The sequence below is a fragment of the Periplaneta americana genome, chromosome 15 (assembly GCF_040183065.1).
Source record: "Periplaneta americana isolate PAMFEO1 chromosome 15, P.americana_PAMFEO1_priV1, whole genome shotgun sequence".
In the NCBI taxonomy this organism is placed as follows: Eukaryota; Metazoa; Arthropoda; class Insecta; order Blattodea; family Blattidae; genus Periplaneta; species Periplaneta americana.
Window position 1 is genome coordinate 31,716,434 of NC_091131.1, and position 24,386 is coordinate 31,740,819.

The 24,386-nt window shown below is 34.6% G+C and overlaps 3 protein-coding genes across 7 annotated transcripts in view; 2 read left to right on the forward strand and 1 right to left on the reverse strand.

Moving 5' to 3' along the window:
• LOC138714780 (E3 ubiquitin-protein ligase RNF34) overlaps positions 1 to 540 on the forward strand; it is a 29,873-nt gene extending 29,333 nt beyond the window's left edge. For 2 of the 3 annotated variants that reach the window (XM_069846905.1, XM_069846903.1), the window contains one exon: positions 135 to 540. In XM_069846905.1, the coding sequence (XP_069703006.1) occupies positions 135 to 421 (287 nt within the window). In that variant the 3' untranslated portion in view covers positions 422 to 540. The remainder of the gene's footprint in view (positions 1 to 134) is intronic. The other variant, XR_011336084.1, reaches the window with a different exon arrangement.
• Positions 541 to 1,979: 1,439 nt separating this feature from the next.
• On the reverse strand, positions 1,980 to 24,042 carry LOC138714788 (ester hydrolase C11orf54 homolog). The gene is made up of 8 exons (XM_069846921.1): positions 23,906 to 24,042; positions 18,685 to 18,784; positions 15,889 to 15,987; positions 13,344 to 13,519; positions 10,968 to 11,132; positions 8,557 to 8,653; positions 3,042 to 3,208; positions 1,980 to 2,286 (listed from the first exon to the last, which is right to left on the reverse strand). Exons 2-8 carry the CDS (start codon positions 18,761 to 18,763, stop codon positions 2,113 to 2,115), a joined length of 957 nt encoding a protein of 318 aa, XP_069703022.1. The 5' UTR covers positions 18,764 to 18,784; positions 23,906 to 24,042; the 3' UTR covers positions 1,980 to 2,112.
• The window catches only part of Iml1 (GATOR complex protein Iml1), a 105,589-nt gene continuing 105,190 nt past the window's right edge, over positions 23,988 to 24,386 (forward strand). For all 3 annotated transcript variants that reach the window (XM_069846908.1, XM_069846909.1, XM_069846910.1), the window contains exon 1: positions 23,988 to 24,124. In XM_069846908.1, the coding sequence (XP_069703009.1) occupies positions 24,082 to 24,124 (43 nt within the window). In that variant the 5' untranslated portion in view covers positions 23,988 to 24,081. The remainder of the gene's footprint in view (positions 24,125 to 24,386) is intronic.

Consider the following 24,386-nt stretch of genomic DNA (forward strand, 5'->3'; position numbering starts at 1 on the left):
TTTTTTTTTCAACACTTCCAGATATGGTTAACAAAGACTCTCTTGATATTATACACTGCCACATTCGTATTATGGGTAGTGGACAAGGTGTGAGGTGTAGCAGATGAAAAATGACATTTTCTTTCTTTTTACAGCACTGGCAACAGTAGGTCCGGATGCACCGCAGCCTGCGACTATTGTGCTTACCTCAGTTATTTATAAATACCAGTTCATTAACCCTGAGCACAGTCCTGTTAATGAGACTTGGTCAAGTTTCTCTTATATTAAACTTTTGTTTCCCAAAGATATATCTTTTGCAAGCCAAAGCCTCTCAAGAGCAAATGATGTGATGGGCTGTTCCAGTCTCCTCTTGGCAGAATCTACAATCACATTTCCTTCTTTTTCTCTTTTTTTTTATTTTGCTGTTCAAGGTTTATTATAAGAAATGTAAGCATAAGAAGTGCCTTCTGTCATCACGATTCTTTATGAAGAATGCTAAAACCTCTGTATTAACTACCTGTAAAAAGTTCACATTTCTGAATATGAATTTGTTAAAAATTACTTGTTTCGACCCTGACTACATAACATTTATTTGTCGAATTTTTCTACATCCTGTGTGTGTAATATATACATACATACATATATAGTACGTATGTACAGTACTTACTTACTGGCTTTTAAGGAACCCGGAGGTTCATTGCCGCCCTCACATAAGCCCGCCATTGGTCCCTATCTTGAGCAAGATTAATCCAGTCTCTACCATCATATCCCATCTCCCTCAAATCCATTTTAATATTATCTTCCCATCTACGTCTCGGCCTCCCCAAAGGTCTTTTCCCCTCTGGCCTCCCAACTAACACTATATGCATTTCTGGATTCGCCCATACGTGCTACATGCCCTGCCTATCTCAAACGTCTGGATTTAATGTTCCTAATTATGTCAGGTGAAGAATACAATGCGTGCAGTTCTGCATTGTGTAACTTTCTCCATTCTCCTGTAACTTCATCCCTCTTAGCCCCAAATATTTTCCTAAGAACCTTATTCTCAAAAACCCTCAATCTCTGTTCCTCTCTCAAAGTGAGAGTCCAAGTTTCACAGCCATGCAGAACAACCGGTAGTATAACTGTTTTATGAATTCTAACTTTCAGATGTACAGTAGTGGCAAAAAAACCGGACCGACCCTTGTAGCTGATTTCAGAGCCTTGTTCACTCCAGAGCACAATAGACTGGTAACTAGGACTTTCATGGTTCGAATCCTGCCTGGGAAGGAAACTTTTTGTTGTTCCTTATTCAAATTTATTTCCAATACTTTTCAATTGCTGGTAAAATTCATGTTCTGGGAATAAGTTAATTATGTAGTAAAATATCGCTGCAATCGAAAAGTATTGGTAATAAATTTGAATAAGGAATAAAAAAAGTTTTCTTCCCAGGCAGGATTCGAACCATGAAAGTCTTAGTTACCAGTTTATCGTGCTCTGGAGTGAACAAGGCTCTGAAATCAGCAACAAGGGTTGGTTCGGTTTTTTTGCCACTACTGTACATACAAACACACTGTATTTATAGATAAATAATTGTATTCGTATTAGGTTGATGTTCATTACTTTAATAAATAGATTTATTATCTCTTTTTAAAATATTCATTGCGAAGTGGTCTTTACTTTCGCAAAAATTCGTAGTTTTAATGCACATCGACAATGATGTTGTTGTTTAGTCAACTGTCTGAAGTCATGTCTGAAACCTCACAAGTGATACCAAAAAGGCACCACTTATGAGACAACTAGGCCAGGAAATATTGGTATAGAAATTATTATAAGTGGTCATGTCTTAATGGAAAACACAACCAAAATTTATTGAAGAACAAGTTAAAGTTTACTGAGCGAGGTGCCTTAGTGGTAAGATACTGTCATTAGACAAAGTTTATTTTAGGCCAAAGACCTACTTAACAACATCAGCATCTGTATTTAAGAAGGGGCAGTAAAAATTACAATAAATCTATGTATATCTTTCAATAATTTTATTTCTCTTTAGACAAAAATATAAAATATGTCAAAACACAATGCAACCAAGGAATCTTTCACCATACACAGAAGTCAGTTTTATTTCTGTACATTGTTTATTTTCAAAAGGAAGGTTCAGTCTCTTCCCACGTGATGAGTTTCAGCTGGCTGGTCAACACGGTATACATATTCAGCCAAGGAAAAGTACCCCAGATACTCAACAGTATCAGGTTCAGTATCTATGTGGTAGTGTCCACCTTCACCGTGATGGCTGAAGCTGTGGAAATGCTGAAGTCGAAGATCCAGTCCCTGGTAAAAGGCAGGTAAACACAGTTGTGAAACATTCAATTAAAAAATTTTATATTTGAAGTAGGCAACTCCTCTGGTCATAAGTTTTTCCTGATGGAAACTGTATGTAGTTCGGAAATGATAGAAAAGTTAAGTTTCAGAATTCGATGGAATACATTTTTGAATGACAATACAGCTTGGTATATATGTCCAGTTATTATCAACTGATTACATACAAATCTGTTACCGGGAATCTTGAGTCTTCACATTATTTCTACAGTCAGATCTTAGAGGGCTCTACCAAGATAGTGATGATTTCAACATTTACGCCCTTTAAATGAATGAAAATTATTGATATATATATTATAACACACAATGGTACGAACATTACCAAAAGGAAACGGAAGTGTGGGATGTTCTAGAGAGAGATAATAAATAGTGGAATAAAAACCTTGTTGCCTAATTGTAAGATAACTACAAGGTTTTCATTAATTATAATATTGCAGGCTTCTTCTTTTTCTTTAGGGAAGTCTCAAGTTATCCATTCTTTGAACATTAACTGGTAATGTTTAATATTGTCTACTGCATTACTTAATAACAAATATTCTTTAAGCATTTTGTTGGAAATTTTATTTCTTTATATACATTAATTATCGATCTAAGAAATTGCATTTCTTGAATCTCCATTCTTTTTTCATCAATCTCAAGTGTATTGTTATTTGAAGAAAGTGAGTTTACAGATATTTCTAAAAAATATAGCCTTAAAGTTAACTTACAGGATCAGCTGATGCTAGAGTGCCAACTGCAATAAGTGGAGCTGACATGTTGTAAAAATGGAGCCATTTTTCAACCTCTTCATCAGTATTGACAGGTGTTGTTGAAAAGTCGGGCATGATGTGTTGTTTTGCTTTCCCTTCTTTCAGAAGAAAAGTTCCACCAAGACCTAAAAAGACATAATTCACCTTTTTTTCATTATTTGCACATTTAAGTTTACAAATATCTATTTTGTAACTGAAACTAACAAAATAAGCTATAAAAGATTTGATAAAAAAATTCCCAGTATTTTTTTCTCCGTACCAGCATTCATATCTGCAAATTCCGATAATTTAAATAGGCCTATAGATAATATAATGAATCAGGTGGGTAAATTTCTGTTTAGATCAAGGTGATAACACGAGAAATTGTCATTCTAATTATTTCTTTTCTGAAGGTATTTTGTCAGAACCTCATCAATGCTATTAGTGTTGGAAAGAGTAGACAGTCATAATGTGCTAAATCCAGTGAACATGGATGGCCCATAAACAGAAGAACATTGATTTTGGCAAAATTTGAACTCTTGCTTTCTTGAAGGCACTAGTAAGTAATCTTTCTGTCTTCACGAATTATCTCTTTAACATGAATCAGGTCCATCACTATGTAACAATGGTTAGCATGTTTGACTGTGAAATGAAGTTTGTCGAGTATGATCAAGTTCAATATTGTCCTATGTTTGCTCTGCAGGAGGAGGCTCGTGTTTGTTCCACTCCCATCCCTTCATGTTTTGATCACTTAAGGAATTTAGCACAGGTCTTGCAGTTAGTTTTTCATATGAAATAAGACAAAGTTTTTATTGTCTTGGTTGCCTATCTCATTTTCGAACATTGCAGGACACTAGATTCAATAAAGAAATAGAGGAAAAATAATTATTAATAATACTTACTTACTGGCTTTTAAGGAACCCTGAGGTCCATTGCCGCCCTCACATAAGCCCGCCATCGGTTCCTATCCTGAGCAAGATTAATCCAGTCTCTATCATCATATCCCACCTCCCTCAAATCCATTTTAATATTATCTTCCCATCTACGTCTCGGCCTCCCCAAAGGTCTTTTTCCCTCTGGCCTCCCAACTAACACTCTATATGCATTTCTGGATTCGCCCATACATGCTACATGCCCTGCCCATCTCAAACGTCTGGATTTAATGTTCCTAATTATGTCAGGTGAAGGATACAATGCGTGCAGCTCTGCGTTGTGTAACTTTCTCCATTCTCCTGTAACTTCATCCCTCTTAGCCCAAATATTTTCCTAAGAATCTTATTCTCAAAAACCCTCAATCTCTGTTCCTCTCTCAAAGTGAGAGTCCAAGTTTCACAGCCATACAGAACAACCGGTAATATAACTGTTTTATAAATCCTAACTTTCAGCAGACTAGATGATAAAAGCTTCTCAACCAAATAATAACAGGCATTTCCCATATTTATTCTGCGTTTAAATTCCTCCCGAATGCCATTTATATTTGTTACTGTTGCTCCAAAATATTTGAATTTTTCCACCTCTTCGAAGGATAAATCTCCAACTTTGATAGTTCCATTCGTACAATATTCTGATCATGAAACATAATCATATACTTAGTCTTTCTGGAGATTTACTTCCAACCCTATCCCTTTACTTGCTTCAAGTAGAATTTCCGCGTTTTCCCTAATCGTTTGTGGATTTTCTCCTAACATATTCACATCATCCGCATAGACAAGAAGCTGATGTAACCCAAACCCTCTGTGTTATCTTGAACTTTCCTAATGGCATATTCTAGAAGTATTATTAAGTTATTAATAATACAACACCTAAATTGCATTAAATTTATTTAATTTCATTTATTGTATTCCATAGACCTTACGTGGTGAGATCATATTCACAATCCTTACAAATAAGAACCAATTCATTAAAAATGCAAATATCACAATAAAACCCAACAGAGAACATATATGTTTCATGCAATTACAGGGATCGTATGAATCCCCCATCACTTTTATACCAGCACTTGCATAGAGTCAGTCATAGTGTACAAAACATTTAAGATTTGCAGTTTTAATGTTGCATCTAAACCAGCAGTCATCAAAACACTACACTCTCGGGCTAGCGTCTCTTACCCGCAGGTTTCTTACAGCACCAGAGTGCATTCGTGGCTGCTGGCGGGTATGCTTCCTCCTGCACCCGTAACCCACTTCCGCGAGTGCTGGCGACCACTGGTCTGAATCATGATCATCAATTCCTTGATATTCGTTGTTGATGTGATATCCTGTGTTATTTTAGGTGGAGGTGCGGCATGCTGGGTGCCGCAGTGTGTAGATAAGGAAAGATCCAAAATATGGATATAAAATAAACACGACTAGGAATGTGAAAAATTCTTGATTAGATACACAAATCTTAGTAGTCAGACAAGTTGAAGGGTACTTCACTATATCAATCAATCACAGATAAGTAAAGATGTTACATATAATAATGTAAGTGCTGATAATGATTCATTAGGAGTGGTTATCCCATGTGATTAGTGATTACTGAGCTTGTCTCTAATTCCATGTACCATGAGTTGAAACCCAGTGTAGAGTAATTTTTTTTAGATGGTAAGGATCCTAAATGTGGCTTCCATTGAATGAAAAAATAAAGCTGTAGACGTAATGTAGGATACATACTGCATGCACAAGATCCTTTTGTTCATGAATAAAGGCAAAATTCGATGTTCATGACTATCTTGTTCCATTCTCAATTCTTGACAACATAGATTCAAAATCTCATTGGTCCATAGCTATTTGCAATTATACATGTTGACAACACATATGTTGTATTGAAAATAGATTAAAGAGCGAGGTCCACCACTGTGGATTAACAGTTAGATTGCCTGACTGTGAAACAAGTGGGTCCAGGTTCAAATCCAGGTTGAGACAAGTTACCTGGTTGAGTTTTATTTCCAGGGTTTTCCTCAACCCAATAAGGGCAATTGCTGGGTAACTTTCAGCACTGAACCCTGGACTCATTTTGCTAGCATTATCAGCATCTCATTCAGACGCTAGATAACCACAGCAGTTGAAAAAGCGTTGTAAAATAACCAGTTTAAAAAAAAAAGAGAGAGCGAGATGAGAAAAACATATACACATAAGGACCTTCGATTATCGTCATCTTCAATTGAGGAGCGTTTTTTCAAAACTCGATAAATGCAAAATTTGAAAAATTGAGTTACACACACCATCCATATAACCTATATGACCTTCATGATTCCATACAATCATTTCTTTCTAAAGACGATATTTGCCTTACTTATAAATAGGGAAACTATGAAGTTTTTTCAAAACTCGATAAATGATCAGGAATAGATAAAGCAGAAGTCGATAAATGCAGTAAGTAAGGAAGAAGTACTCAAGTACTTCGAAATAACTGACGATGCAAGGGATTTCTACAAAGATGTGCTAGAAAGCAACTGAAAGTAAAAAATAAAAGAAATAATGTTCAAATAAAATTTAATTTAGATTAGGTAAAAAAAATGTTATACAGTTTAGCAACTTCATGATACATATTGTTTAGTTTAATGTATGCATTATTGTGTATCTAAAATAAATTATGTAACAATATAAAGAAAAAATGTTAAATTAAAATTAAATTACATAAAAATGTTATTCAGTTTACTTTATGTAATACATTGTTAGTTCAATGTATCCATTATTGTGTATCTAAAATAAATAATGTAAAAGTGTATGTCAAAAATCAATAAATACTGGAATTTATGCAAAAAAAAAAAACAAACAAAAACAAAAAATAGACAAAAGAAACAGGATTACATGAGCATCTTCCACTCACTACTTATCATTTATCGACTTTTGAAAAAACCTTCATAAATTGATATCTGATTTCAAATAGTAAACAATAGACTGTAACAATTTTAATTACGCCATCTTGTTCATTTATTCATTGAATTACATGTGCTGAAATACACATATTTTTAAATAAATAATTCTTGTCAAAAAACAAAAAACGCATTTTCTGAAAAAAAAACTTGTTTTTGCATATATCGAGTTTTGAAAAAACGTTCCTCAATTCTTGTCGTTTCTATTATTGTTGTTGTTGTTGTTATCTAATGCCGGGCTTTGGCAACAAGCCATTAGCGTTCTTGCTCTCCAATATTTCTCTGTGGTGGATCCATCAGGTAGAACTTCACAGGTTTGTAGATGATCTTCAGTCATTTCTTCTTCTTTGTTGCATAGAGGGCAATTTGAATTTGTGTAAATTCCTATTTTATTCAAGTGTTTGGCCAAATAATCGTGTTCTGTAAGCAGTCTGAATTTTGCTACTGCAGATTTACGTGGTATTTCTGGAATAATTTCTGGTTTTTTTATTAAAATGCTCCATTTTTTATCTTTGGCTTTGGTACAAAGTGCTTGGTTTTGCTTGATTTTATATTTATTTTTAATTAGTCTTTTGATGGATGTAAAAGGTAGGCTTGTATTTGTATTCTGAATTAAATTGGATCCTTTTTGGCAAGAAAGTCAGCAATTTCATTTTCAGCAATTCCGCAATGTGCAGGTATCCATTGCAATTGAATTCTTTTCTGTAGTTTTTGAAGTTGTTGGATCATTTTGTGACATTCTTTAATTTGGATTGACATCATTTTATATGAATTTATTGCATATAATGCTGCTTTAGAATCAGAGAGAATGACAGCATTTTGAAATTTATCTATTCTGTATAGTAGGTGTTGAAGTGAGATATGAATAGCCATTATTTCCGCATCAAAATTTGTTGTATGATATCCTGCTGGTTGATAAAATGAGAATAACACACACGTAATTCCTGATCCTGAGTTGTTATCGATAGTAGACCCATCTGTGTAGATATGTAACCATTCTTCTGGTGGGTATCTATTGTTCACAGCTTTCGTTTCTATTGTTGTTTGGTACTTCATACCATTACATTCTATTATATCGAAATGCCACTAATATTAGTTGTTGTTGGCTCATGTACGGGCACTTTTCTCCTGGATGACTAACATTTGCACAATTTTGAGCATGGAGTCACGTATTTTAATGTCTTTTTCTGGTTCCATTGTCTTTGTTACGTAGACAGCATACCAACTGTTAATTTCAGTGTCATAGTTTGTAAACAGATTAGACGGTATTTAATCGAAAAACACAATTTGGTTTATCGAATTTTACAGCATTTATCAAGCTTCTCTGCTAACATCCTATAAGAAATGTAATGGATTTGATTTTTTTATTAAATTACAACAATATGATAGTGTTAGGTGTTAATATTTCTTGTAATGCTTATTCAAAGTTATGATCTAAAAGAAACATATCCATATGTGGCTAGATTTTCTTTCGAGACTAAATGTTGCTATAAAAAGGGTTTAAATGATTTGGTTGTCGTACTGTAAGAATTGCAGTTTTCTAGTTTGAATTAATGGTGATAATCAAAGCTCCACTATGCATATGTGTGCGTACTGGTATGTATGTATGTATGTATGTATGTATGTATGTATACTTACCCACTGCTTTCTCTTTATAATGAGCTTGTAGAGTTTTTCTGATGCTAGCAATAAAGTCATCTTTTCCAGTTCGTTTCTTGCAGCTGACTTTAAGAACCTGAAACAAAATAATTTAAAATCATGATGGTATTACGAATTCATCTTTTAACATATTACTGCCAGAGGCCATCCTAGCTTTCTGACTAAATTCACTTCTGCTAATCAACATTCTCACATCACCTTATCTTCCAGGAAAATATATTACACCGTAAAGTTGTGGCAACAACAGAAATTGAATTCTTTTTACTTATCAGTAAACAGTAAAAAGACATTAACAGCTTACCAAACATGATAATATATAAAAGTACTATGAGTTTCTTATCACCACCACCATCACCACTAACCATCATCATCATCATCATCATCATCAACATTCCCAGTTCTGAAAGGCATAGCAGTTACATAAATGATCACAACATGTTGTTTTATTGGTTATCTTCGGGCTAAGAATTGTCTTGCTATGTTGCTAGAGTCTCTATTAACTGCTTTCTGAATAGTTTGTAGGGAATTTTGTCTTGGTATGATTCCTGATACTGAAATTACGAGACGAATTATTGTTTTTTTTTATTATTATTATTTACTCAGCTGTGTCTCTCTATACTTATACAAGAATTACATACAATGTGTACGACTTTGATAAATTTATGCAAGTGTATACAGTTCGCTTTATAGGGAAAAGGATAAATCGCAATATAGCAAACGCCAGTAGGGGAAGTTATCCCCACCCACATGAAATGTGTATTCGACACAACACTCGCCTATCACGTAGAGTGTCTGGTGAGCTAGTAGGGGAAAAGTGGAAGGGGTCGTGGGCGGAGCTTCTACGTTCGCTATATTGCGATTTGCCCAGGAAAAAAAAATAAGTTTTCGTCAATATTCATCTTTTCTCTCAATATGAAAAGTTTTACTGTAACAATTTGTTTTATCTTAAAGCAAGGACTACTACTTCTGCTGCTGCTTTCCAGATTTTATTCTGTTTCAGGCTAAAGGCAAATATACAGTGTAACTCCTGAGATTCAGAACAAGTATAATGCCAGACCAGCATAAGACATCATATGGATAATGGGAAAATATTTATGACTCATAAATATTATTTTTCACAAGCTTTCAAGACTATGTCTTAAACCAGACGTGGGCATCAGTAGTACATGTCGAACAGAGTCGAACGCAAGAACGTGATCTCCCTCCCTCCACACCCCTACCTGGGGTACCTGTCCGACCGGTTGAAGCACTGGCGGTCAGCGGTGGATTTCACTAAAAAAAATGTCGCTCACTAAGGAAGCTCCTGAATTAAAAAAGTTCAAAAATATTTCCACAAAGAATGGAAAAATGAATTCTTTTGTTGCGAAGAAGGGGAAAGCGTTAGGTGCTTATTATGCTACAAAATTTACTAGCACGTTGAGCGACATTATGAAAAGACTCGTTTTAATGGAACCTTTTTTTTATTTTATTTTTTATAATAATAGTAGTCCACACCTGTGGAGTAACGGTTAGCTTGTCTGGCCGCGAAACCCCAAGTGAAAGTGCACAAATATGGCTGGTTTAGATGTATATAAGCTTAAACAACTTTGCAAAGTAAAATATTCACATCTTCGGAGTTTTGTTATGAAAATTGCTTCTATGTTTGGCTCAACCTTTATTTGTGAACAGTTTTTTTTTTCTCAGTTGGCCATTGTAAAATCCAAATCTAGATCACGCATTTCAGACGAAAATTTATTCTATCAGCTCACAATTGCAATGTCTGACATAACTCCCAATTTTGAAACACTTGCTGATTTACGTGACGAAGAAGAATAAACGAATCCTTTCTTTTAAGGACATGAGTCAATTGCCGTAAATTGACAAAAACAACAAAGAACTACAGTAAGAAGTTTAAAAAATAGCCTAATTGTTGTTTTTCTGTTTCTTAGTAATCTGCTTTATATTTTGTTAAGAATCTATTTTTCCTTAGTTTCTTAATTTTATTTTGAAAGGATGCAAATTAGTGACTGATGCCCTTTCAAAACAAACAGGTTCAGATTATGGCATTATTTTTTAACTGTTGTGGAATTGTACGTTTTATATCATTTTATAAGGTTTTTACAGTAATTGGTTAAATTAGAAATACAGTTATGTTTCAGCTTTTTGTAAAATAGTTCGTATTTGTTTTCTTTCATTGTCATTATTCATAAAAATAACATTAGTAGAAAACTGTGTATCTTTTTGTCCTGCGTAATTACTTAACGTTTCGTGTTTCAATACTTCACGCGATCCACCGCTGAGTATTACGTTAACAGGTGATGCGTGTTGCAGCAATCAGAGTAGTATGGCGCATCTCTTTAAATGCCCACGTCTGTCTTAAACTATAAATACATTATAAAATTACAACTTACTTTTCCAGGCTTTCCCTCACTGCAGAATATGTTGGCAAGTAAGGCACATCGTGTTTCACTGTCGGGAAGTCGTTCAAGTATGCAGCTTCCATCTTTAGTATTCACTTTTGATATTCTTGTGTGATTATTAGCGTTTCCACCCTTTACTTCAAGATTCACCATCATCTAGAAACCATAAATGATCATTTCAATATAATATTAGAATGTTCTGAAACTTCAAAAATGACACTGATAAATAATGTCAGTTAACAGCCTACTCCTTTCATTTTGCGATGATCTTAGGGAGAAAATTGTTGTTGTTGGTCCAATGCCTAGGCACTTGACAATGAAGTCATTTGCTATCTAGTGAGAAAATTAAGAAGTGCATGAAGAAAATCTTAGAATAAACATGCAGGCAAATCTGGTAGCACATTTACAGTTAATCCATGCAAGGAGCCAGGAGTTAGAAGTAGAAGTAGAGGTGCTTATCAAGTAGGTCATGGGTCATCCCTAAGCACTTCAGTTCAAGTAGGCTTTTTGTGCATCCGTAATGGAATGAGTTGCGTGTCGATTGTGCTGCCTGGCTAAACCAGCTCCACCATCTGCCATGCTGCACATTCGTCTTCAGCCATCTAATTTATATATCGTACCTCTGGTGGAAGTCTGTTGTACTTTACAGATCTACATTTTCATCGGGGAAGGAAGAACATAGGGCTCTGGTGCCTCTTATGCAGACACAATGAGTCATCTATAGCACACGAGAGTAAACATATTTTATGCACTCATGGAAATTATCACCCTTGGCTTCATCTTGGGTACTGAAGTTTCTACTCACGCATAAAATGCAATTTTACTCTATTTTTAATTTTATTAACTGCTTCCCATTGGAAGTAGCCCAGAAGGACTCCATATACTCTCCTACATGAATTTTGTAATGTTATACATATTATTTGTTGACAGACAATTAAAATAAACATATAAAGTACCGTATGTAATGAATTATAAAGTAAAAAAAAATTAAATAGAGTGAATATGTTGACTTAAAATTTGGCAAGAACGTTTCAAAACTGACGTTATGATGTCAGTAGTAAGTATATTAGTATAAACTACTATTGTCCCTTTTGTATGTAAATCGATAAAAATGTATTTTTATAACCAAATAAATGTATTGTAACACTTGAGTGCTATAGGAGGAGCCACCATTGGCAATATTGCCCGTACAACAATTGCCAACCTGCTAAGAAACAGAGGATGGGAAGTACATGAGGAGATTCATTGAGTGTCTGAAGATGATTCTCATAGAAGAGTCGATATAATTGCCATCAATAGAAGAACCCAGAAAACGAAGGTCTTAGACCCTACGATTTGCTTTGAACGAGACACGAATCAAGCACCGAAGATAAATGATGATAAGCGAGCTAAATATGTACCTTTTCTTCCATACCTCAGTGAAAAATATGGCATTTTACAACTGGGATGTTACAGGCTTACTATTTGGAGCGAGGGGTTGTTTATCAAAATGTACATGTAATATCCTTAAATCCTTCAAAATTCCCTTTTATGAGGATGAGGTTCAGAAAATTGTAATGGAAATTCTGAAGGCCTCTCTTCAAATTCTACACTATCATCTATATGTTAACACGTAAATTTTTGTTTTAATGTACAAATCGAATCATTATTTTGTTTGTTTCATTTCCCTTTATCTTTTATGTTTGTTAATTCCGGATCCCAGTGGTCAACCTCACTTGAGGACGGATGATTTGAAATAAATCTTGGTAGTATAAATGTTCTTAAAACAGTTTCTACCATGAAGCAAATTGCTACCAGATTAAGCATTGTTGAATCTTACTTTATTTGGTGAGATAATTGTAAAAAAGTTCTGGATTAGAGTTCAGTAGTGTATGTGTATCCCTGTTACAGTAAAGTCAATGCTTGTTGTGAAATCATTTTTCAATGAAGATTGTGTTGCATTTCATGACTTAGGCCTAGTGTTTCAGAACAGCAATTGTTGTAAGAAATTCATTCTTCAGAAAAGTTTGTAACAGTGTATTCTCAGATAAACTTATTTTGTAAGGGGTTAAGTGTTGAGTGCTCGTATTTTTTTTTCGATGTTTCTGGAATCTTAACCATATTAATTACTGAATCTTGTTTCACAAAGAAATAATATATTTTATCAGTATTTTTTTTTTTTTTCGTACAAGAAGCGTCCATTTGCATGCCTTCAAGTTTAATGCTGTACATAAATTTTATATACAATATCATTTACTATTCAGAAATATTATACGAAGCTGAATGGACCTAGCTAGGAAGTTAAGGTAGTTGAAAAATCTGCCCCAACCTGTGCATGCTTGTGTTTAAATTTTAATCTTCAAATAAATTAAACATTTTCACGATTACCTCACAGTTAACTCCAGCATAGGGCCATGGTCCAGCACCAGCTCCTATCAGAAATGCTGGTTCAACATCAGCAAGTTTTCCAAGGTCTTTCATATCATACACTTTGTCCCTCTTAACAAGAGGAAGCAAATATGGTGGGCCACCGACTTCAATCAGCCGTGGCTTACCACCCAGACCTGTGTATAGCAAATGATATAAATATTACTTACATACAAACGTATTTAAGTAGTAGTCTTAATACATCACTAACGTTTCAACATTTTGCTCACTTGCAAGGTAAATCCAATGCTTTTAAATTAAAATTTGCAGCATGTCCTTGATCTGTAATAATCTAACCCCATTGCATTTCCATTGATGTGGAAGACACGAAATATTTGGCTTGTAATAATCTACTCCTGTAGTAATTTCATTGCTAAGAGAAACTGAATATTAGAAGCAGTTGCCTTGACCTGTACTTCCATAGCAATTTCATTAGTGGAATAAACATGTAATATCAGAGGTGTAGAAGGAGGAGCCCACCTTAATTAATTTTTACTCGCCTAAATGCTTCTGAATACAAAATGCTGCTATCATTACTATTAGTAATAATTTGGGCCATATTCACAAATATACTCAAACATATTTACATACAAATGGTAATGATTATAAGGCTTTGTTACTATTTAAGCTAGAATTAAATCTCGTATAGAGATTCGAAGTGAATAGAAGCATTTTAAATTTGAATATGGAGAAGAATGAAGCAGGCAGAATATTTTTTAAGCTATGTTGGAAAGAGTGGGTAAAGAAAGAATGATGCTAAAACTGATCAGGAAGAGAAAAAAGAATTGGTTGGGTTATTGACTGAGAAGAAACTGTCTGCTGAAGGATTCACTGGAAGGAATGGTAAATGGGAGAAGAGTTCGGAGCAGAAGATGATAGACGACATTAAGATAAATGGATCATATGCGGAGACAAAGAGGAAGGCAGAAAATAGAAAATATTGGAAAATGCTGGGTTTGCAGTGAAAGATCTGCCCTTTGGCAGAAAACTATGAATGAATTAAATTAATAAATATTTGATAATGATAAAAAGGCTACACTACTTGACCAAGGCAGGAACAGTTTTGTTTGTTTGAGATAGTAATAACTGCCCACATCGCCATAAAAGAGGACAATTTTTTTACTGGGTTATTTAACAATGCTGTACCAACTACTGGGTTATCAATGGAATTGGTGATAACAAGATGGTATGTGGTAGCTAAGGCCGAGGATACACCATAGATTATCTGACATGTGTCTTATGATTGGGGAAAAACCTCAGAAAAAACCCAAGCAAGTATCAGCCCAGGCGCAGGAATGAAACCCACACCCGAGCACAAACCCCTAGTCAACACGCAAATGTGCTACCACCTGAGCTATGTTGGTGGCTAAGGAAGAGGAAATGTGACACAGTCCACAATGAATGAAAATGAAGCACTGGTTGCAATTCACTTCACTGCCTATGATACAGGAGTAGTTATACCATGTATAACTGTATTGCATTATAAACACCTCACTTCGCTACATAGGACACATCTCTTCATAAGTGACATTGTGAACTGTGTGAAAGTTGGTTATTGGAAGTATAACAAAAGTTGTTGTTGTTTTCTAATGCCAGGCATTTGACAATAAAGTCATTTGACCTCTTGCACTCCAATATTTTTCAAAGATATTATCATGGTCAGCCACTGAAGCACAGATTCTGAGGTGTTCCGAATCCATTTCTTGGTTTGAGCTGCACAATGGGCAGTTAGGAGACTGATATATTCCAATTCTATGCAGGTGTTTGGCCAAACAATCATGGCCTGTTGCCAATCTAAATGCAGCTACAGACGATTTTCGTGGTGAATCGGGAATTAACTGTGGATTATGATGCAGAGAGTTCCATTTTTTTCCTTGAGACTGTGTTATCAAATTTTGTTTGTTGAAGTCTAAGTATGTAGATTTAATAAATAGTAACAGGTCTGTAAGTAGCAGTGCTGCCCTTTGCTAATGCATCCGCATTCTCGTTTCCCAGGATTCCACAATGGGATGGTATCCATTGGAGTACAATTCTTTTATTGAGTGATATTAATTGAGAGAGCATTTTAGTTATTTCTGCTGTTTGAGATGAAGGTATGTGTTTAGAGACTATTGATAGAATAGCTGCTTTGGAGTCTGACAATATAACTGCATTCTTAAATTTATTGATGTGGCATAGAAGATTCCTGAGACTTTCACTTATTGCAACGATTTCTCCATCAAAGCTTGTTGTTCCATATCCAAGAGATCTAAAAAGTGAGAAGAGACAGCACGTAACACCTGCACCGGCACCTTGTTCTCTGGAGATCAAGGATCCGTAGGTGTATAAATGAAGCCAGTTTTGTGGAGGGTACCTAATATTAATTGTCTCTAAAGACAATTGTTTCATTATTTCAACAAAAGTAACCATAGCAACATAAGTCGTAATCACGTTTGGCTGTTACCACTCCTCTGTTGGTTGCGAGGTAGTATGAATAATTTCTGTACTGTTATATCATAATTCTCACCTTTACACGCCAAAGTAAAAGGCTCCTTTGTGAGATCTGGGCAGTCAACAATATCAACCTCAACTTTAGCAAAATTAGACGTTAAACCATTGCTGAGAACTGAAATAAATAAGATTCACATATGAAAAAACAAAGTGATGTTTAAAAGTGGATGTGATATCATGGCTTCCACTTTCTCATTATACAAAGTATAGTGAAAAATCTTAGGGTGCTACAAGGAATTGGTTTAGATATATTCATACAAACTGGCCGTTTCAGCATCCCTGACAGTGAAAAAATAATTTTGAATAGGCTTTCTTTCTTTTCTATCTGTCTCTCTGCAACAACTTCTCAAAAACTATTGGACGGATTATTTTCAAGTTCAATATTTATGACTCAATTTATAAGGAAACAATGCACGTAAAATATAATTATTGGTGAAGAATTAATGGGCCTATTTTAAATCAACAACACACAATGCTCATTTGCTCCAAATCAAAACCAAGGATTTGTTGGTGAATTTTTATATTACGTAGAATAATCTGGCAAATGATATGGTACAGTTTGTGAAAAATGATTTCCTAACAGAAATTAACTATTCTATATATAAAATTATTTTTACTCTTCATTGCAATGTTAAGTTTTTCCTGCTCCAGCACAGGAAACTACGTAGATAGGAAAGGGTACCAGTACCGGTACCTCTTTCTTAAAGAGTTAGTGGTCACCGGTTTTAAACCCTTCTTGTTATGCATGGGTGAATTTCCACAAATAATTAGTTTCACTTCACCATCAAAGATCTGAATTACAGTATTCTGAGAACAAATGTATTGCTTTATGACAATTTTCTTATTGAAAACGCCTTAATGACCTTTCCATAATAACATAACCTAGTCACTCATAATATACCAAGTCCTGTAATAATGAAAATTATTCCTTTTTATAAAAAAATTTGAGAAAACAGTCCAGAGTTTACTTTTTTTTGAAGAAATAAACAAATATTGTCTCAATCACTTAAAAAATTGGTACTATGATGCAAATTACAAAAATTATGGGAGAAAGTATCTTTATTAATCAAAACAGAGACTCAAAAGCAATCAAATATAAATACCAGTACATGAAGTGTATGATTAATAAATTAAGCATTAATCATGTTATGCTTGACATATATTGCCTGTAACCTTTAACAGTTGTTCAATCCAATGGTTCTTCAGATTTTTTACCATTTGGTTTATAGTTCTGAAATGTTCGTGATAACCTTTATTTCTTTTCACTTTTTTTTTAAGCAAGTGACGCAAGTGTGTAAGTCACTGATCATTTTATGATGATTACACCAGTGGCGTATACTGGTTAAAGGGTTTGGGCTACCGCTGACCCTATTATTACACAGAATATATCTAACAATTACTTTAATTTTAATTACTATGGTAAAACTAATAATACAAAATTATTACATTATGTTATATTATAAACTTTTTCTTTTGTAATTTCCTTGGGCTACCGCCGGTAGCCCGCAAAATACGCCCCTGGATTACATTACTGTATGAGTATGGTATTACAAAAAAGAAAAAGCACACGACATCCCTGTTTTAATTTGATTTTCTATTCTTTTCTTTCTCTTCCTTTTTCGTTCATCCTTCTTTTTATGATTCTGAACTTGAATCTATATTTCAAATGGGGTACTGTATGTCAAGGAAATCTATTACAGAAAGGTCTTCAGTTACCAAGAAAAACTGTATTTATAGTAAGAAAAACAGGTGAAATAAAACATAATAGAGCAATCAAGTAATATTACCGCTACTGAGAATCAGTAAACTAGCATATTAGCTTTTTACTATGTTTATAATCTAAAAAATAAAAATATACTGATTATTAGGAAAACTCTTACGTGAAACTTGCAATTCACAGTTTTTTTAACCATGAATCTAAATTTAAATTCCACTAATACCAGTAATTGAAAATAATTAATTCATTATATCCTTATTTAGTTCAATAATGAAATTATATAGAGGATGGAAGTGAAATAATCTTGAAGACTGAAAGGGACGATAGGGTACACTGAAATGACTAGAAAATCTATACTGTATTACGTTTTGTGATTAAATGCACGGTTGATTAGATAATTAAGTTTCAAGTTTCTGCAGTCCGACAACATTGCCGCAAACACATGGTTTCTCGTGATACAGATGTGAGAGTTCAATGAACTCAGTAACTCGGTGTTCTCGCAGCATGCAATTGCGTGAATTTAGAAATTTTTAAAATTAAATTCACACGAAAACCATCCACAATATTGAAATACGTTTTTTTAGTTTTCCTATCAATATGGACAAAAATCACGATCCCAATAGTTATCGAATGAGAGGTTAAACATTTGAAAAAAAATAACTTCCCACTAATATGATATTATAGTTTTTTTCTTACATGCAACATGAGCTATTAGCTTTGCAAATCTGCAGGAATATGTCACTTCCACCGCGGGGGGTGGGGGGGGGGTGCGTGCGTGCGCTCTCTCTCTCTCTCTCTCTTAATTTTTTTTTTAAGATTAGTACTAATACTATTAATTTTAAAACATTTTGTTTTTATTTATTTTCATGTTTTTCTTAATGTCCGTTATCCCGAAACTCTCATGTTGTAACACTTGAAAAATGGAAATCTAAACCAATTATTTGACACTGTTCTGGAATATATTAATAACATAGGGAAAACAATGAGGAACACATTTACATAAAAGGCAAAATTTTGGAAGCTGATCGATGTTCTTTTTCAACATAGAGTCGACAATCATCTCCAAGTAAGGCACAGATTTTCTCAGAAGCTTACCTTTTACCACCTCTTCGAGTGGAGGAACAAAAAAAGGTTTATGTGCAACAGGTGGGTTCTTGAGCACAGTTCCTGCCATGTTGAATACTCAAATCGGGAACTATATGGAACAAATGAAAATGTTTAACAACTTATATACATACTCTGTTCTGTACATTCAAGTATTTACACAGTCTTCTTCTTTCACAAAATGTAGATCAACTGCTGTATTGCTATCTTATCACATTATGGATGTTTGCCCTTGACAAGTCAACAAATCTTAACTAGAAATTATATAACACAATACTGGAAAGTGCCATAACCAGTTTCTATCTCTTTCCTGATTGCTCAATAGCAGCAAGTGATTTATCAACAGTGATGTTTCTGGAAGTCAAGAATGTATCACAGAATGAACTCGAAAAACATCAATTTAAAACTTCTGAAGATACATCAATGAAATACATTTTTTCAGTAGTAGAACCAAAATATTTTATTGATCAGTCATGAATATTACATTCAGAATTACATCAAAGTCCAATTTTAAAGTAGAAGTTTGCGAAGATATTAATGACACACACTATACTTACTTCTTAATAGTTTTAGAACAGATGTTTTTATAAATGTCTTTGCAGTGTATTAATAATGTAGGCCTGCTTATTTTTCGAATTTAGTAGGTACGCTTAATATAAATCATATTAGGCTACATAAGAATTGTATTTTATATATAAAATTACCTATGAATTTTTTTCCCTTATACAAACATTCTTCTGTCTCTACAGAGCAAATCGTCATTTGAATATAACTATATGTAGATATATTCATATATCTCTCTCCTTCCCTCCCTCTCTCTCTCATTTTAATTCGTTATGTTATTTACAAAATTCCAAGCTGTAGAGATGAAATATCTGAGGAGAATAATGAGAAAATACGAGGAGAGGTAAAAAAAAAAAAAAAAAAAAAAAAAAAAAGGCAATTTGTGAGATTGTAGAGAAGCATCAGTTGAATTGTTTGGACATGTGTATAGAATGAGTGAGGATAGGAAAGCGAAGAAAGTGATGGAAACGTGGGTGGAAGGTAAAGTAGGAACAGGACGGCCGAGAAACACATGGGAGGATAGAATAGAAAAGGTTGGAATGAAGCAGGGGAAAACTAAGATGGAGATTAAGAGAATGAGTCAAGATCGAGCAGAGTGGAAGAAATGGACAAAACAAGGTACGCCGACGCTTAGTGGCATAAGGTGCTAATTAAGATTTTTTTTTTATTCAATGCAGTGGCACTTGACTAGAGTCATTGGCCGTACAATGGCGATAAAAACTAAAAGGAAACAAAACGAAATAAAGTGAACAATGTCCAAGTGAAACTGTGAAGGAGAGGATGTCAGCACTGCTGCATTCTTTCTCTGGCCTCCCAGTACCTATCCACAAAGCCGACAGATGAAAGAGCAGGACAAGTCTTAATGTGGTTTGAGTCCATGGTGTCGGAACATCCACAGAGCATGCAGTGGGGGCTGGATAATACACCCAGGTGGTGGAGGTGATTAGCCAGACAGTCATGACCTACTGCGGTGCGGAACGTCTCAACAGCTTCTCTTCTGGGCCATTCGGGGAGAGTGGAGCTTAGTGCGTCCTTCCAGTGTTTATCTTTAATTTGATCCTCCAAACTCTTATGGAAACATTGTCTCACTCGACTGCTTATATTTGTAGATGCTCTATGGAATGGCAGCATGTTAGAATATGAAAGGGGGATAGTTGTTCCTTTCTTTGCTAGAAAGTCTGCTGCTTCATTCCAGTGGCGTAGCGTCAATGTAAGCTAAAAAGCTTAGCTTCCCCAGTTAATAATAATTTCATAATAAACCTGCAGTTTATGGAGAAAATTATTTATTCATTTTAATAGAATTTATATTTACGCGTTAAATATTGTGATGCGGCAGCTCAGGATTATTTGTGATGCAGCAGTAAACAAGAAGCCTGCACACACCAGCTTCCAAGCAGACCGGTTTCTTCTGTGTAATCCACCCCGCAGATTTTCCATCCCTTCCTAAGCTACCCTAGTCGCAAGGCTCGAAAAGAAGCTAGCTTTAACATTTAAAATAAGTAGTTTCCGAGTTATCCCTATTCGTCAGTTGTATTCAGTTGAAGTGCATTGTGGCTGATATAATAAATAATGAGCGAAATAACAGTTCCTGACACTAATTTACTTGAATTTTTTAGGACAATTGTATTATCAAGACTGACTTACGAACAAAAGTGTGATTTAAAAAACAAATGACTGACTCCCTTGCTGTCAATGAAGGACACAACCAAAAGACAGACGCATACTTACGTAATGATACTAATATTGTGATTTCTCTAAGTATAACAGGGAGTGAGCTAATGTTATACGTATACATGTCTATTTGTTAAGAGATATGTGTAAACCGTGAAATCATATTTTACTACGTATCATTTGAGGTCATGCCTTATTGGTGTTACTTACGATGTTCTAACCAATCTTCGACTGCTGACTTGAAATTGACTACTATTTATTTTAAGACTGTATTTTTGTAATACGTTTTCTCATATTACATGAAAGACAACTTGAGTTAGCTTCCCCTGCTCAAAATTTCATGCTACGCCACTGCTTCATTCCCGGAAATACCGCAGTGAGAAGGTATCCATTGCAGATATACAATTTTATTTAGTTTCTTGATGTCTTCTCTGCATTGTTGAATGTCATCATTAGCTGGTTGTAGTAAGTAGTTTCCAATTGCAGATATCGCTGCTTTTGAGTCACTGAGGAGGACAATGTTTGGAAATGGGAAGGACCTGCACAACAGTTGTTTCACAGCAGTACATATGGCTCTTACTTCTCCATCAAAAGTGTATGGTTGTTGCCTAGAGTGAGTTAGGTAGAATTAAGATGATGTTACAATTTGGTTAAGGTAAAACTAGGCAACTGTTATAGCTCAGGAGTAAGAAGCTGGTCTCCCAATCCAAGGCTGCGCTAGGGTGGTATGCTATCTATTGTAACTCCCCAAATTTGTCATGGTGCTGGGTAGGCCCTTGTCCTATAAACTGGCCAAAATTTCTTCCCCATGAACCACTTGCATTCCATTAAGCGAGTCTCAGACATTATGCCTTAGACCATGATGCTATGGCTCGGGACAAACTTTTAAATAGTGAGGGAATTTTACCTGGACAGATTATTTCCAAATATTTATATAGCTACTAGAATACTTTGTACAATTCAAGTGAGAGTTGTTGGTGCTATTCTGAATACAAACTATAATAAATAATATGCAGAAGAAATAAAAAAGCAAACCAATGCACAGACATATTTAAATTTACTTTCGTAAACGAGATATAATGGGTGGGGGGATCATCGTGCTGACCACACAATACCTCTGTTCTCTTTGGATGATCGTTCACCTCTGCTGAGGTATCTGGACGTAAGGCCACCAGCCAGTTGATAGGCCTTGACCCTTTAATCTTGTTTTTGCGTCATAGTTCCTTTCTTCTTTCATAAATTTTTATCATAGAACCCCCTCTAGGGTTACCATCCGTCCGGCAAAAGGAGGATGTCCTCTTTTTTTAATCATTTTATCCTGTCCGGCAGGCATTTTTAAAAAAATTTGAAATGTCCAGCATTTCGCATTTCAACTAGAATTAATATGAATATTGAATAATGTGTGATATGCATAGAATATCTAAACAAATGGTGAAAACCTATGAAAGAATTTAACTGCTTTCAATGGTTGAAGCTGGAGCAGATAAAAAACCATAAGATATGGTGACCTATTGACATGCATTGAATTCTTACATTCTAAAAATGTCACTATTCATGATTCTAAGCTATTTTATCAATTTTATTCTGCCATGTACAAAGATATGCCAATTAAGTTAATTTGGACAAAGATTTAAGTGTAGTTAAACAATAGTGCAAATTCTTCAATTCCATAATTCTACGAGCACTGAAACTTTCTCAGCACTCTTAAAAATACGTCAATTCTATTTATTTATCCCAAGTCACAATAGAAGTGCTGAGAGAGTATTTCCCCTAATATCTGCTCAATGGACAAAAGAACGAAGTCGCATGCCAACGAAGACAGAGGTATCATCATGGTGAAATATAATTTCAATGACACGTCCTGTGAACAGTTCCATAGTTATTTGTTACAAGATATAAATTTGTCTCTTCAGGTTCTTGTGCACAAAGTGGGCTTCACCGATAAGTAAGGTACAGATATAATACTGATATAGCAACTAGTGAGAAAACTGACTACGGTGAGCCATTTTTTTTATCTTTAATCTTGTTCATACCAATTTTTAAAAAGTCCTCCTTTTTTCAGCAATGTCCTCTTATTTTAGATTCCATGTCCTCCTACAGAATTTCTTCTAATGGTAACCCTAACCCCCTTCCATTCAGTATTTACAATTTTACGCCTTCTACTATTTTGAATTTATTGTAAGTAGTTAAATGGCTTTAACAATTTGTATCAGCACCAGCACTTGATCTTATGCTTTATGTTTATATTATGTGATTAAAATATTAATTTGTTTCGGGACTGTAGCTTCACAAGCTTCATAGGCCGTCAGAAGCTACCATCTAGCGGCAATTTTTTTGTATTCATGTTACATGTTTGACCATTGAATGAGCAGGCAGAAATAAGCAACCATCGGATGCGTTCGAGCAGGCGGTGAAAAGACATAACAAAAGTCTAAACCAAGCAGCTATAGGATGCGATCCAGCAGGCAGTGGTCTAAACTAACCAAAACTAACCTGTCACAGATTCGTATATTATGCAAGGTGTCTAAGAGGAGTATGAAGGAAACTACCTCAACGCAATAATTATCCTGCTTCTTTTACGCAACACTGTCCTCATTCTCCCTGTTGCAGTACAGTGCATATTTTATCCAAGAAAGAAGTATAATTTTAATAATCTAGCTCATACATGTCAACATTGCAATATAAAGAATCTTTTCAAACTCTTGCTGTCACTTTTGCGAGAAGTCAAAATCTAAAATGGGATAAATTCAAATATCAATATAAGAGAATATAAATAATATTACAGGCACACAATATTGCTTCAATGTAAGGGGGGTACCGCCAAAACATTTGACAATGGGAGGACCACTGGCGCCACTGGTCAACAAGTTACAAGTAGAGAAAACTTAATGTTTTGTTACTGAAACTTAAAGAAAAACTTAATGCTATTCAGTAACTTATGTATGGTACAAATAATAATTCTAAAAATGAAACTTACTCAACAGGTTGTATATTTAACTTGTTTACTTCCAAGAGTAAATACATGGATGAATAAATATAGAAGGCGCTGGATTGTGATGTGAAGACTGATGTGAATAAAAAATGTGCTGTGCAGCTATGTAATTTATTCTCACATTTCAGTTATCCCATGTTGTCTTGTAAATAATATTGAACATGAAGCTATTTAAGTTGATAGTTCACCATAAAACTTTTAGCGGTTAGTATTATATGAATAGTATTATAGAAGTGAGGTTTTCTTTTGCAGGTTAATGTTTGCCATACATATCGTTTTAAAATATTTTCTGGTGTATTAAGTTTGTTAGTATGTGTATGAATATGAATGTTATCAAAATTACAGTCACAGATTAGTTTTGTTTTTTATTCTTTCATGAATTAGCTTAATTACATTTTGACATTTTTAATCCATAAATGGTTAATGCTAAATAGGCCTATACAGATCTGTTATCTAAAATGTCATT